The following is a 14,468-nucleotide window of genomic DNA, read 5'->3' as shown; positions in this document are numbered from 1 at the left end:
TTATTATCAAATTGCACTCTCATATTGGGCATTATTCATAATGACCGGGCATTATGTATACTGCCCAATTTATCACTTGGTCCATAACAAATACACCTTAAGGCCCGAACAAAAATAATAAAAAAAAAACAACTACAAAATAATTGCATTTTCAATTTATTTTCAATATGAAATAAATACCTAAGACTAGCTTCCTTGCTTAGAATTATGACGAAAACAAGATCCTGTAGCACATTACGTTCTTTGTAAAATAAAATGTATCAAAATACCTAAACATAAATGAAAAAACTACGGGTTCATAAGTGTATAACACAGTGGATTCTTGAGAAAAGAGAACTTAGACAGAGGTAAACCAAGGAAGGGCTGGCCAGTAAACTTTCTTGATCTAGGTATTTAAAAAGGTAAAGGCCCTTTTTCTGTAGCCGGTTTTTTTTTTAATTTATTTATGACCATAGATACAAGGCTTTCAGTCAGAGACATAAATGCGAGATTGTAATCCTCTTTAGCCGCTTTTCCACAAAAGTTGCCAAAACAATTTTTTTTTATATATTGTCAACCAGTGTTGTCAACTGATGTCACGTTCCAAGCCGGGGTTTAGCAATAACGACATATGAAGCATACTGTTTAGTAAGTTTAATATTTCAACAGTGCTGTTAATTGATTATTACTGTCTAATAAATTATTTCATTTTATCTACTCGTTAGCTAAACGTACTCTACTCTTTAAAATCGACTATCAAAGCAATATTGAAAAACTTGCAGAATGATGCACTAGGCACTATTCTGTCAAATAATGTTTATGTCATAGTTGTCAATTGGTGATTAGGATTTGACAAATCGAATTTATTTAACTATAGTCAAAAGGAAAATGTTATCGGATTTGCGCTTATAGTTCTCACTAATGCAATAGTATGAAAGTTTTTGGATGTGATAACATGTTTACTCGTAAAGATTATTGAGTGACAGTATTAATGGCCGATTTACCGAATGGCTGGGTTCAGCTGGTGAGTTCTTTTGCGTGTCCCTATTTATTTGTCGGGATTCAATCGACTGTGTTTCTCGCTTGTTTGTGTGCCTGCACTGTCTTCCTTGAACTCTATAATTGGATAAATTGATCAATTGAGCGGGCAAGGTACTCTATATTTGTTTTGAGTTTCAAATGCAACCTTTGTGTACAGTTGCTTTAGGCGTGTTTATTTGCACTCTAAGCTGATTTTTAATTGTGTGAGAAAATATCATTTGTTACCAATGCTAATTCCCAATACAACAAAAGCTCATAACATAAAGACAATGACATCATACAGTTTAGAATTATTTCAGTTCTGTAATAGTGTTTACTATAATAATGGTTTTATTTCAGGTACCTTTCTGAAGGCTTCCAAGTAATAATTGAGAAGTCGAAGGACGCAAAATGCTCTCTAAAAGATATTCAGTTGCGTTTCTTGTGCCCTGATGACCTAGAGGAGGTTAGTGCTCATTATCACTATATCTGACATGACCTAATGAATGACCCTTTAATATATGAACTCAACCTATAATAGGTCATAGCACCTATTTGATATTTATCTTACTTATTAACCTTCATATAAAAAAATAATAACTATCGTAAAATTTAAGTTAAAATATACATAAAATTTCATGATAGTTAAATCGGTTTCATAAGCTACAGGTTAGGCTGTGAATTCATGTCTAAAAATAAATCCAAACACTGCAAAATTCCATATGAGTAATAAATATTTTACAGGTGGAAAAACATTTCCATAAATTAGGTGAGCAAGAATTATGACTCATTAAGTTGTGTAATAAATACACTATTTAATCAACTTCATACAATTTATTGCCTCTGTTGAAAATCTCAGGAATAGCCAATACTTTGGGTTTCCTCATTAAATGATAGTAGGCAAAAGGTCACAGTTCAATATTGATTTAAATTGCAGTTTGTCAATAATTTTATGAACAATACACATAAAATAATGGCATTATTCATATTTCAACGGCCACTAACAATCACAGGGTTTTGCAACATTAGGGATTGTAACCTTTCAAAAATAACATTGCATTGGTGTATGTTTATATGATTTCATGATAATGCTGCAGATCTGAGATTATATTTAATGTAATAATTGAACTTTTTTTAGGCTCTGTCAAACATTGTATTATTTTTTCAATATTTCAGGTGAGATCTCTATGCAGAGATTGGTTTCCTATAGAATACCCTCAGTCATGGTATGAGGACATTACTTCTTCAGAAAGGTTTTTTGCCCTGGCAGCGGTGCACAAAAGTGAGATTATAGGCCTTATTGTGGCTGAAATAAAGCCTTACTTGAAACTGAATGCAGAAGATCGGGGAATACTGTCAAGATGGTTCGCCTCAAAGGATACACTTGTTGCTTACATACTGTCTTTAGGTATGTTTACTTTATTTACTCTTTTTATAATGCATAACAAGAAAGGCTAATGATTTTTAAGTGATTAAGTTACTGTAAACAACACTAATTGCATTAGCACAGAGCGTAATTAGTTGTTGTTTCACAAACATCTAATTTGATGAGCTCAATATTTGCCTGCTTGACCATTGCTTTGTTAGGTCTACTGTGTAAATAAGTTATAAAATATTACTAAAATAATTACTTGGGGATATTGTAGCATTCTATGTGTGATATAATATTTAAAAGCCATCATTTTCAGAATAAACCAATAATGTAGGTACATACTAATACATATGTAAATCTTTCCTCTTTGTAATTGAAACTTATGACCGTTCCCAATACATCGATCTTTTATGTTGTTTTGCTTATTTGTCATTACTTGTATGTGTGTCTAGTAAAAACATCAAGATGGATTGAATATTGGGATTGCAGTAAATATGTAACTTGTATTGTCTGCAGGGGTAGCTCGTTCATTCCGTCGGTCGGGCGTGGCGACGATGCTACTGGACGTGCTCATCAACCACCTGGCGGGCCCCGTGCCGCAGCCGCCGCATGAGCACCGCGTCAAGGCCATATTCCTGCACGTGCTCACCACCAACACAGAAGCTATACTTTTTTATGAACACAGAAGGTGAGTTGGTTTTTTAATTATCAGCTGGTTTATTTCTTTGATAATACATTTAATTATCAGCTGGTGTATATTGTTCTTTAAGCCCATTTCTTTCATCAATAAGATAAACGTTATTTTAAGGAAAACTGCTGTTAAATTAGAACGCCCATTTGACTTTTTTTTTCGGATTTGGGTTCCTAATACAATTGATTCCAAAGGCAACGTTATTCAAAGCAAACCTCTAGGGGTCTAAAACTGTTTTAAAGAAAGCTGTACGGGCTACACTTAACAAATTCTCTGTTATGTTGCTATGCGTAGATTACATTCGTTTTTAGTAGGTACATTGTTCGACATCTGTACTCAATGATAGGTGCGCCAATCGACGAAATGCGTGTCACGCTCATTCTTCGAAAATACATTTTTTATCAATAAGATATCGGTAGAGATAAATCGGTGTTTTCCTCTTACGTACTACCGATATAGTAAGTAGTTGAAAGTCACGGCAAAGCGGCGTGGGACTTTACGATACTTTACAAGGTCCTTTTTGTAATGATTCACGTTTTATCTTTCATTTCTGTTTTGAAGATTTTTGACTACTTATGTGAATGTACCGAATTTTTCGTGCGAATGTACTGAGCGAAATATCTGAACAAAAAGTTTACTTAAACGTTATATGAATCGCGAATTCATTTTCTCTTATCTGCCTGTATTCAGATGGATCAAAATATTTTACAATAAAGATATACTTATTCCGATATTATCGGTAGATATCTCACTAACTACTAACTTGATATTATATCAATTCGACGAAAACATAGGTATGCTTATATTTAATCTTATGTGATGTAATTTATGAAAATGCTCAATCCTTCTGCGTGTGAGAGGAGGCATGTGCCCAGCAGTGGGACGATAAAAAAGGCTGTAACGATATAAATTATATAATTCAGTAAATAAAATATTAAAACGCGTTGAATTACACAAAATATTTATGATTAAAGATCAATAATACTTACCTTATAGTGCTTAAAAACTTTCTACTCTTATGACCTTTGATCCTCCACGTTATGTGGAATTTGACCAAGGCACCGCTAGACAAAGTACAAAGTCTGATATTATTTACTACTAGACTTTGCCAGCGATTCGCCACGCCTCGTGGGAACTACTTTCGACTTCGCATATCCGAATAAACAGTTTAAAAGTGGGCTAGAGCGCGTTCAAGCAAAGATGCAAACAAACTCTTCAGTTTTGTTATATAAGTACAGATCATTAGTTGAGTAACTTTTTTATTAACTAGAAATCTACTAAGTATGTAACTAAAAGGACATTTAACTGTAGGTGCTCTAATATTCTTGTTTTCTCGGTAACAAAATTGCAGTGCACTTATAACGTTGATTCGGAAGATTATAGTATTAACTTGATGATTTAAATAAGATCCTATTGAATTAATTTATGCATAATTTTGATTGCATATTAATTGACCGGCAATAAATATCCGATTAATTACAAGATCGTAGTTTCTGATTCTAATATAAGAAGTATGAGGAAGGTAGCTTCCTTCCCTTCCAGTAATTTATAAAATACGATTTTACAAAGTTTCACTTATTTCTAAAATGGCAACAAGTGTAGCCAGGTTTACCAAAACCATTTTTTGTGACTCTAGTGTTCTTTTTAACTTTCTGTCTGTCGTCTGTCTCATAGCTTTATTGAACCCATTGAAAATACCGATCATAATCCGTCCTGATGTAGTGACTAGCTGTTATCACTAATAGAAAGGTTTTTATCATCATACAATACCCAATATGTCATACCTACTTGTAATAATATCTAGTTTTTAACATTTACGATGGAAGTACGTATTTACGTAAACTATCTTATCAGCAATCTTAGATTGGATTTCCTTGACCTGCATTAGGTATAGGTAAAGTTACATGAAAACTATTTGTGAATGTAAAATAAAATACATACTATTTCAGCGAAAGATGTACAATGGTTACTATACACGCAAAGGATTAGGTACTTGAGCGTGCATAGCATTCATTAGGTTCTAAACTGAAATAAAATTTAGGACATAACAAAACACCAACCTTTTGTAATAGAACTTTTGTATAAAATAGATAATTATCAAAATCTAAATTAAATTTAAAACCACGAGACCGTGACACAGTTAGGGCATGCAATACCGGTTAACCGGTTTCGTTTTTACCGGTAAATCGCCCATTTTTGCGAGTTTAAAATTACCGGTAAAAATAATATGAAACCGGTAATTTACCGGTTTTTACGTTTTTTTTTGATAAAATATAGCAATATTGATTTCTCACACTTACGCGAATATTAGACATTTAAATAAAACTACTTTTACGGATTTTATCGCGTTATATTAATATTATTTAATCCCCTACAACTGCTCGACCTATGGAACAGTGAGCTCGTTTTGCGTGAATCGGATTGTCAATAATAATCAACAAAATGTAGGGTAGCTGTTTGTAACTAATGTATCAAGACGACCAACACCTTAGTCTGCCCGTGACCATGGATGCTGTAAAGGATCCGAAACGTCGGGATTAAATAATATTAATATAACGCGATAAAATCCGTAAAAGTAGTTTTATTTAAAAATATAGCAATTGTTCATTTAACGTCAAATCTTTGTTATGTAGCCTGAATATAATGTTGCATACATTACGTATTGTAAGTGTTAAAGTTGCTGTTTTTTAGGAAAGTAAACTTGTGTGTCGTTAACTATCTCTAGGTTAGATACAAATCTTTCTCATCTTAATTTATAAAATCTAAACAAATTGTATTCATCCGGTTATTCTGTTTTTCCTGATAGCTGTCAGCTCATACTAGGTACAAATGTAGCTAATGCTTATTTTACCTACTCTATGACCTTACTGAGCAAGGGCTTTTACTTCACCACCATGCGGACAGCTCTGAGGACACGGCGGAGCACACAGTCCAGGTGTGCACTGCCTGGGAAGGGTACCGCCGTGTTGTCGTCGAGGCAATAGGCAGCGGCGACCTTTCGCGTCCTTCCCTGGTTCAAGCCATGGTCCGGAGCTAGAGGGAATGGGAAGCCGTCGCCTCCTTCTGCGAAGCAGTCATGCTCGAGAAGGAGACGGCGGAGCGACTGCGAGTAGCACCTCTCATCCCAGCCGCTGTGGTGGACCAGGAAGACACCATGGGCGCCAAGGGTCGAGAGACGACTCCCGGCCACCGTAGGCGTCGGTCTGTGGGCGGTGAGTTCGGGTGGCTCATCGTTCCACCGTCTGCATAGACAACAGACCCGTGTCAGCGGCGCGCGTTGTTCCACGGGCTCCTCAGGGAGATGTCAGCAAACCTAGTGGGGCCCAGCAGGGCCAAGGTCTGCCGGGGCCGCGGGATTGTTCGAAAGAGTTACCGCAACCCTGGTCCATAAAACGTCTACTAAAAAACCATGGGTTTTAGACAGAAAGAGTCTGTCATTTGATGATTTATCATAAAAAAGGGCTTTCACTTCAATGAAAAATATATTTTTTTACGGTAATTCTTAGCGTTTATCCCGTCTTGTGACGGGGTCCGCTTTCCGTATCTTCTTTCTTCCACTTCGCTCTATCCTCCTGAATAGACATCTTCCTCTTCGAGTGCGCAGATTTTCATGACATTCATTACGACACTCAACCACCACGGTTTCTGCCTGCCTTTGCGCCTTTGACCGGGTATATTGAGATTGAGTATTACATACACACTGCCGATGTCCTCAGGTGTCACTCCATTTTACATGTCTGTACCATCGCAGCCGTTTCTCTTGCATTTTGTAGGCGACATCGCGTACGGATGGTACTGACATGTTTTTTTTTGTTACGGCCCACGTCACAAAAAACGTTTACCACCTTATACTTTGCATATTTATTTAGTTTTTGCTTTAAGACTACCCAATCTTATTGTTATAATAACATATTTTTTAAAAATTACAAAAATTACCGTTTTACCGGTTTACCGGTAAAAATATTTTTAATACCGAATTTTTACCGGTAATTTTTGTTTTACCGAAATTGCATGCCCTAGACACAGTGAGCGTCCTGCCTTCTATCAAAACGACACCCAGTTGACTATTTCGCTAAGTCACTTTTATTTTAAAAACCTGTAGATATAAAACATGTAGGACAAGAAATCCCATTGGATCTTAATAAATAATTATTGTGTTTTGTAGATTCCGGCTGCACTCTTTTCTGCCGTACTACTACTCGATCAAGGGGCGGTGTAAAGACGGCTTCACGTACGTGTACTACGTGAACGGCGGGCACGCGCCGTGGGGGCTGTACGACTACGTGAAGTACGTGGCGCGCGCGGCGTGGCGCGGCGGCGGCCTGTACCCCTGGCTCTGGGGCAAGCTGCGCACCGCGCTCACCATCGCCTGGCACAGGTAGTGCCGCGACCCCAGTGTGTGCTACACGAACAGTGCCGACTAACCTGCTAATATTACGCAACATTTTCGCTAGTTTTTAAACTAGTTTTACTTTTGTCATTCTTCTGCAAAGCATGTTTTTGTGATTGAATAAGTCCGTCGAACAAATATTGTGACTCACCCGATGTTTTTCCTTAGATGTAACAGGTAAAATCTGGCACTTCGTCAAAGGAATTGTTATTATTTTTACAAATTTAGTATTTAAGTTAAAATATTTTGCATTGTGTTTCTAAGGCGTTTCTCCAGCTCGACGACGCGGGTGGGCGCGGTTCGCTCTGATGGGGAAGCGATCTAACTCTACGCATTCCTGACATTCTCTCACCATGAGAATCGGAACACTTTATGGATTTCGTTTACAACTTTGCTACGTTTTCAGAAAATTCCACAAAACGTAGATGTGCAGTGTGTAAGCAGTGATTGAACGAGAGAATTTATTAATATCACTAAGTTATGAATAATTTATAGAGAGCACTGTTTATTGTTTTTATACATTGACGTGAAGCCAAATTTGATAGTAGTATATTAGCACAACAAGAACAACACCAACCCTGTGCTGTGGACATATTTTTATATTATTACGTAATTAGACTAGAAGGGGAAACACCAACACGAACAAACTCAAACAAACATTGCTCCCGCGAGGGACCATCAATTTGGCTTCATATATCAAACTGACAAAGTTATTTGTGATATTTTTATTACTCAAAGCTTTAAATTTAATAATTCATTGTATTTTCATATAAAACGAAAGAAGGATGATCATTTTGTACACGAAAATACAATTTGGTTTAAAATAGTTGCGTTTGTTTGAGTAAGAGGGACGGCATCGATTGCTACAGAAATATAACAAAGTGTCACGTGCCATGATATACTGCCAAGATTACTAAAGTAAGGTGCCTGTGTGTTCAATGTAAGACATAATGTACGGATAAACAATAATGTTGTAACAATAAAACTATTATTTATGAGCAATACCTGTATCGGCTGCATGAGCAATGTACGCGTGAGCGGAGAGATGGCCAATGAGGGCGAGACAGCTGTCAGCGTTAGTCTGATACCTACCAATCACTGCACAGACAAGACGGACCATCTATTTCGGGTCAAAACAGACTATCTACCTATCATAAGACTGTGGAACTACGAAACACCAAATAACCCGAATGCATCTAATATCTTACGTATACGTATTGTATATGTAACAAGCCTATTATGACCTTAAAGCTCCTTTAAAATTAATAGTAAAGTTACATCAGATTTTGAAAAAGCTCTTTGACTATAATTCAGCAATTTACGCAACTGATGAGATTAAAAGACCTGTGTTTGATTAATGTACATAATAATTATTATTTTTGCTGATTGCAGGAAATACCAATTTTAATATGGTTCTAAATGAGACATAATGCTGATATCTGTTTCAAGCTCTGTGAGTACGTCCATTAGTAAACGCTTTTAGTGTATAATATAATACTCTAATACTACACAATACCGTAGAATCTTCTCTAGGTAAATGTAAATTATTCGATTAGTAATTTATGTAAATAGTTTTTTAACGTGTATTTAAATAGGCATGTACAGATTACGAATAAGACGAATTTACAATTAATATTATCAAAAGAAGGCTGTTGTATTGTTTATTTCACGTGCCTAAACGTCTTCGAAGTTTTGTGAAGTATTAAAGTAAGATATGTACATTGTGTTCAGTTTGTAAAGTTTTTTAGTAGGTAATACACCTATAAAACTGAACAGTCTCTCCGATGCATGCATTTGTTACGATAAATTAATGTTCAAAGCCTCAGAGAGCTTTTCTCTCTTAGTGCTTTTAATTAAATGTACACTATCTAGCCGATAAATGGTTTAATTCACTTTCTGTGTTTCGTGTATATTTTGGGCACTTCAGAACAATTTATTTCTGCATCCAGTCAATCCAGTGTACGTAGAATTATTAATGTACTCACTTGAACCAAAGTATTTTAATGTGTTAGTTTTGTTATCACTCATACAATCGATGTTTAATTCTTTTTGAGTTAGTATTAATTAAATTAATGTTTATCATTAATTTGAACATTGAGTATTATTATTCGGACCATTATTAAATTATTTGTATAAATTCCAAAAGCAGTCATGATAGTTGTATTACGTTTTGTAATTTGTGATATTGTCATCACTCGACTTGTAAAGTTTTGCAACATTGTAATATTAAGGTCGACATTTGTGTGTTAAATTGTCCTTTTCTATATAGCACGTTCCTAATGTTAAATGGAAATTTTACGTTATAATTCTATGTTTAATACTCTAAAATAGGAAAAGATTTTAGCTTCCAAATAAATATCATTGTTGACAATGCCTGTCTGTTATTGCTGTACCTGCCCAGCATCGAACACGTATAAAGGTTTAAAGGAAACAGTTGATAACAATTTCAGAAAATGTTTAATTTTAATAATTGCTTCATTTTTCATCAACTATGCTGTACAAACTATATCGCTTACATTAAAATTAGCAATTAATAATTGCACGTAAAAAAACTTAACAAATAGGTTTCTTCAACTTTTCGATTGGAATGAACGATTATTACAATAAGTAATATTTTTTACAATATTTATAATTCTACGAAATGAAAATCTATTCAACAAGCAGTCACAATCGCCCAATGATATGTTAAAATTATTTGTATATAATTTTATGTTATTGCATTCTAAGTATTAATGTTCGCGTCGTGTGTGGGGCGAGGCAAGTCAAGCGAGAAGCGCCCTCTACACACTAACTACGTGACTAGGTTGTCTCTCTCCGCGGCGCCGCCCTTGTGGTTCTGCCCCTTGAAGTCTTTCAATCTAATCGGCGACGACTCGCTGCCAGAATCGCCCTGAAACATCGCCCCCATATAATCAATCTATCGAGCCTATCCCGTACAAGCTTCCAAAAAGCTGCTACTTAACAACTGTAAGGAACTCGTTTTCAAATGCATCATTTGCAAGGCAAATAGGATTTCCTTATTTAGCACATAACAATAAGGGTGAGTTGCACCATTTAACTTTAAGGATACCCAAACCATTACCAGTCGTGAAATTGTCGTCCATTGGTCACATCGGCTATTTCACAGCTGAAAATGGTTAAATGGTGCATCCCACCGTAATAGCTTAGTCCCTTGTTTGAATTAGGAACAGTTTATAATGCGCAGTCTTATATAATTTGCGAATAAGCCGTAGATAATGTTGGTCCTTTACTTTTTTTTGTATGCTCTGTAGCAAAAAGTTCTTATATTAGCATAGTAAAGTGTCTATGGTGCACTCACGTTGGCACCGAGCGAGGTGGTCTCCTGGAGTAGCAGCTCGCTGTCAGTGCCCCTCGACTCCTTGTTCTTGAGTATGGAGCGCGAGCGAGAGTCGCCCTCTAGCGGCCAGCCGCCGCCGCGCTTGTTGCCATTCTTACCTGTGTAGGTTCACAAAATATCAAATTATGCCACAAATCATTTCTTTTTATAGACTTATGTGATCATTTTATTAGATACAAGTAAAGCTCTAAACGAAAATAGATTTTTCAAGTCAATGTAAAAGCCAGCCTGGATGTATCTAAAACACAGGTAATGTGTGTGTTTTCTAGTCTTGTAAATTATATTATAATTCTCCTATAACTGTTTGTTACTGGACAAATCAAACCACACTGCAAAATCAATATTAACAGAACTCAGTTAAATGACAAAGGCATTTTAATAAGCCATTCAATCGTTTTCATTCTCAGACGTAGAAAATCACCTGTCGTAAATTATATATTATAGGCAGGCAAAGCTGGGATCGCAATCCGTATTACAGAATGATCTTGAGGCATGTTTTTTTTATAGCATTTGTCTTTTATAGTCAATTCCAGTCTAGTCGTAATTTTTGCAATTCCCATCGAATTATAGTTTGCCGTGTAGCTAAGCTTACGTATATGGTTGTAAGTATGTATACGTAATTAAATAAAAACAAACCAAACAGGATGTGGTGATTAATGATCCTCGTGGCTATCCCTCTCGGCGGCTTCCTCTCTTCCTCCGTCCAGTCCTGTGGGACAAACGATCATGTTCGCGTTACCCACATGACCTTTGAAAGAAGCATCGTTATAATATGAAGGCAGTGACAGCACATGCATTCCAAACACAAGTAATATCTATTAGTCAAAATGTGCATTAGCATGCAACCATCACGTCGGACAAGGTAGGGAAGACGAGGGCACTCGGACACACTACCGAACAATTTGTATGAAGCTTGATATCGGTGAGCGGCGCTGCGGGTCGCGACAGCTCACCTGTTGGAAGCGAGCCTTTCTGTGTTTGGGCTTGGCGTCGTCGGCGGCGGCGGGCGCTTCGTCCAGCGGCTGCGGCAGACTCGTGCGCGACGCGTCCAGCGGCCGGGCCACCGCCCCCGCCCCCGGCGCCGCGCCCGCGCCCGTCAGGCTGACGCGCGAGCCGAGCGGCGACACTTCGCCCTGTGAACCTTTGGCACACAACACGCTTCCATCCCCAGATGCACTCCTGCGCACTCCATTATACTCTGCGGACACCCCGCCCCCACCCCCACCCGCGCCGCCACCGCCGCTACCGTCCAGAGGATTCACATACAAGTTTGAAGAGTCGTTCTCGCATGCGATGTCGCCCTCTGAAGGAAAAGGGTGCGTAAGGCATGATGCAAATGTATCTGTAATGTAAGACATAATACGCACATGGAGCCGCACACGACAACATACGGCGTATGCTGCTCTTATACACATATCATAGGATACACGTGGTTAGAGAACAATAAAAGGAACATATAAGTGCCGAAAGGACATCGACATCACAACAGTGAACGAATAAGGACAAAATACTAAATAGTGACAATTATTCATAGATCAAAATATTCTACGCCTACGGGATTATTGCACATTTAAGGAATACTAAGAACACAATCTAAGTAATTTAAATTGTAACAAAAGGTATGAACACGCCTTGTACACAACAGAATGGTTCGTACGACTTTTGCGACTTTATAGTTTACTTTATTAGACGTGTAAAAAACTTCTGTAGTCTACGGCAGTGTCGTGGCAGTGTTATATGTACATGTGCTTACGCACCTGGGCTGTCGAGACTGTTGGGCGTGGCTTCGGGCAGCGCCTTGGGCGCGGGGTGTCGCTGCAGACACGCCAGCTCCACGCACACGGGCTGTCGCAGGTCCGACGTCGACATGGGCATCAGCTGCTCCGCATCAATGAACTCCTTATAACCCTACATCAAGTGTTACGTTGACTGTTATTCATCTCAGAAAAAAGCTACTAGGAATTTGTAGAAAATCGTTCTGAAATTAGGTACTACCGTAAACTTTTGAAACAATCACAGTGTCAGAGATAGAGAGAAGGAACTTCAGAGGAGAGAAAGTTGGAAATATACAATTTTGGGCGCTATCAAGTGAAGGCTAGTAAGGTATATGTTTGATAAATATTACCTTTAAGAATCCTATGTTAATTAAATGATTAGCTGCAAACATTTCAACCGAAAGAAATCATACAAACCTACGGATGGGTAATTATTGTTCTAAACCTAAAATATTAATTATGTAAATACTTACAGGTTAATGCTAGATGGAAATATTATTATTAGTCAAATACACCAAATAATAATAAAATAAAATCACATAATTAGGTAATTAATAATGAGGCAGCTACAGTATCATGAAGGCGTTAGTATCTTAGTACCTTGAACGTGCAAAAACAACATTCAAACTCAGAAGGCAGCTGATCCAAGTCAAGCTGTTTGTCAGCCATCTTCTTTTCCTAGAAAAAGAGAAATCATTAGTAAGTAGTTAACCTCACCGCTAGCCTAAGGTTAGAGAATAAGTAGTAAATAAGTCCAAACCGCCGACGAGGTGCTGTTCGCTTTGAAGAATTAGAAATGCAATCGGTGATCGCCGACGGTTCATACAAGCTTAAATCTGTGTGCGTTTTAAATTCGGCTTTGACAAACAGGCAACTAGTGTGACAGTTCTACAATGATTATTGTCGAATCGGCAACGACTGTTAGCAAAGGTGTAAACATAGATGATATCTTACTGGTGTAGGTTCAGGATTTATGAGCAAGCGTTTCTCCGGTGAACCGAGCCCCTCGTTCGAGTAACGACGCTCTTTCTGAGGGCTGCTCTGAAACTGTTACCTACAGTGTTAGCGGAAAGCCTATTGCTGCATTGTAACTACAGCTTCAAAAGGGTCCGTCCAAAGCTTAAAGCAGAAATATAAACGTTTTTAAGATGGTTAAAACGCGGTCTTCTCTAGTGTACTGCTGATATCTGCTGAAGCAAAAACAGATTGTGAAGTGGAATTGCAAGAAAATTGAAGACATTGTTTTAAATTGCTGTTTAAATATCTACGTAAAGGCTTGTTAGGACTCACCCTACTATAGCCAAGATGAATGTTGGACGTACCCAATACAGTTGAGAGCAAGTGTTTTACCTGGCTGGGGTCAGTACTCTGAGGCAGCTTACTGGTGATAGAGTGTTCGTACTGTTTGTAGCAGCCCGTGGTGGCCGGGGCCTCGCCCTCCAGGCTAGTGGCGTCCGCCTGCGACAAGTTGTGTCCTGAAGACACATACCACTGTGAGTAGCGACGTATTCCATATGGTTCACTATTATCCCCGTAATATTTACTGGTTTAATATAATTATAGTACGAAGAAACATTTAAAACATGACAAAAAACGGCGGTAACTACACAACACACATTCCACACGAACAGTACAGTACACAGAATCCAGCGTCCTCCGGATACACACATCAGACAGTCCACAGAAGATGAGTGTTATTCTAAGAAGCGTTAGGCTTACGCTGACAACGTAATCGACCTTATATTATAGTCTTCGTCGCACATCGCTAGCTACACGCGACGCGACTCGACCCCAAGTAACAGACTTAATATAAAGGGGTCGAGCGTGACCACTGTGACAGTGGCAAGATGCTCATCTGGCGTCGTCTCTCGCCTCAATGAGGA

General features: G+C 37.8%; 2 protein-coding genes across 7 annotated transcripts in view; one reads left to right on the top strand and one right to left on the bottom strand.

Annotated features, from left to right (window-relative positions):
• The first annotated feature begins 811 nt into the window (after positions 1-811).
• Positions 812-9,823, top strand: LOC124634873 (N-alpha-acetyltransferase 60). 2 transcript variants are annotated; one of them, XM_047170537.1, is made up of 6 exons: positions 812-1,003; positions 1,360-1,465; positions 2,176-2,407; positions 2,888-3,059; positions 7,228-7,440; positions 7,717-9,823. In XM_047170537.1, the coding sequence occupies exons 1-6, from the start codon at positions 987-989 to the stop codon at positions 7,775-7,777; spliced, it is 801 nt and encodes a 266-aa protein (XP_047026493.1). In that variant the 5' UTR covers positions 812-986; the 3' UTR covers positions 7,778-9,823. The 2 variants fall into 2 exon arrangements, 1 of the variants encoding a protein (XP_047026493.1); XR_006984938.1 differs by having other exon boundaries at positions 813-1,003; positions 7,228-7,629.
• A 67-nt stretch (positions 9,824-9,890) lies between these two features.
• The window catches only part of LOC124634872 (potassium voltage-gated channel protein Shab), a 42,697-nt gene continuing 38,119 nt past the window's right edge, over positions 9,891-14,468 (bottom strand). The window contains exons 6-13 of one of the 5 annotated variants that reach the window (XM_047170533.1): positions 13,936-14,060; positions 13,540-13,632; positions 13,186-13,263; positions 12,568-12,718; positions 11,764-12,152; positions 11,447-11,519; positions 10,772-10,908; positions 9,891-10,342 (exon numbers count right to left, since the gene is read on the bottom strand). In XM_047170533.1, coding sequence (XP_047026489.1) covers positions 10,244-10,342; positions 10,772-10,908; positions 11,447-11,519; positions 11,764-12,152; positions 12,568-12,718; positions 13,186-13,263; positions 13,540-13,632; positions 13,936-14,060 — 1,145 coding nt within the window. In that variant the 3' untranslated portion in view covers positions 9,891-10,243. The remainder of the gene's footprint in view (positions 10,343-10,771; positions 10,909-11,446; positions 11,520-11,763; positions 12,153-12,567; positions 12,719-13,185; positions 13,264-13,539; positions 13,633-13,935; positions 14,061-14,468) is intronic. The other 4 variants (XM_047170534.1, XR_006984937.1, XM_047170535.1 and 1 more) reach the window with 4 other exon arrangements.

Source organism: Helicoverpa zea, chromosome 12 (genome assembly GCF_022581195.2).
Source record: "Helicoverpa zea isolate HzStark_Cry1AcR chromosome 12, ilHelZeax1.1, whole genome shotgun sequence".
NCBI lineage: Eukaryota > Metazoa > Arthropoda > Insecta > Lepidoptera > Noctuidae > Helicoverpa > Helicoverpa zea.
This window is presented reverse-complemented; position numbering and strand designations above follow the sequence as displayed.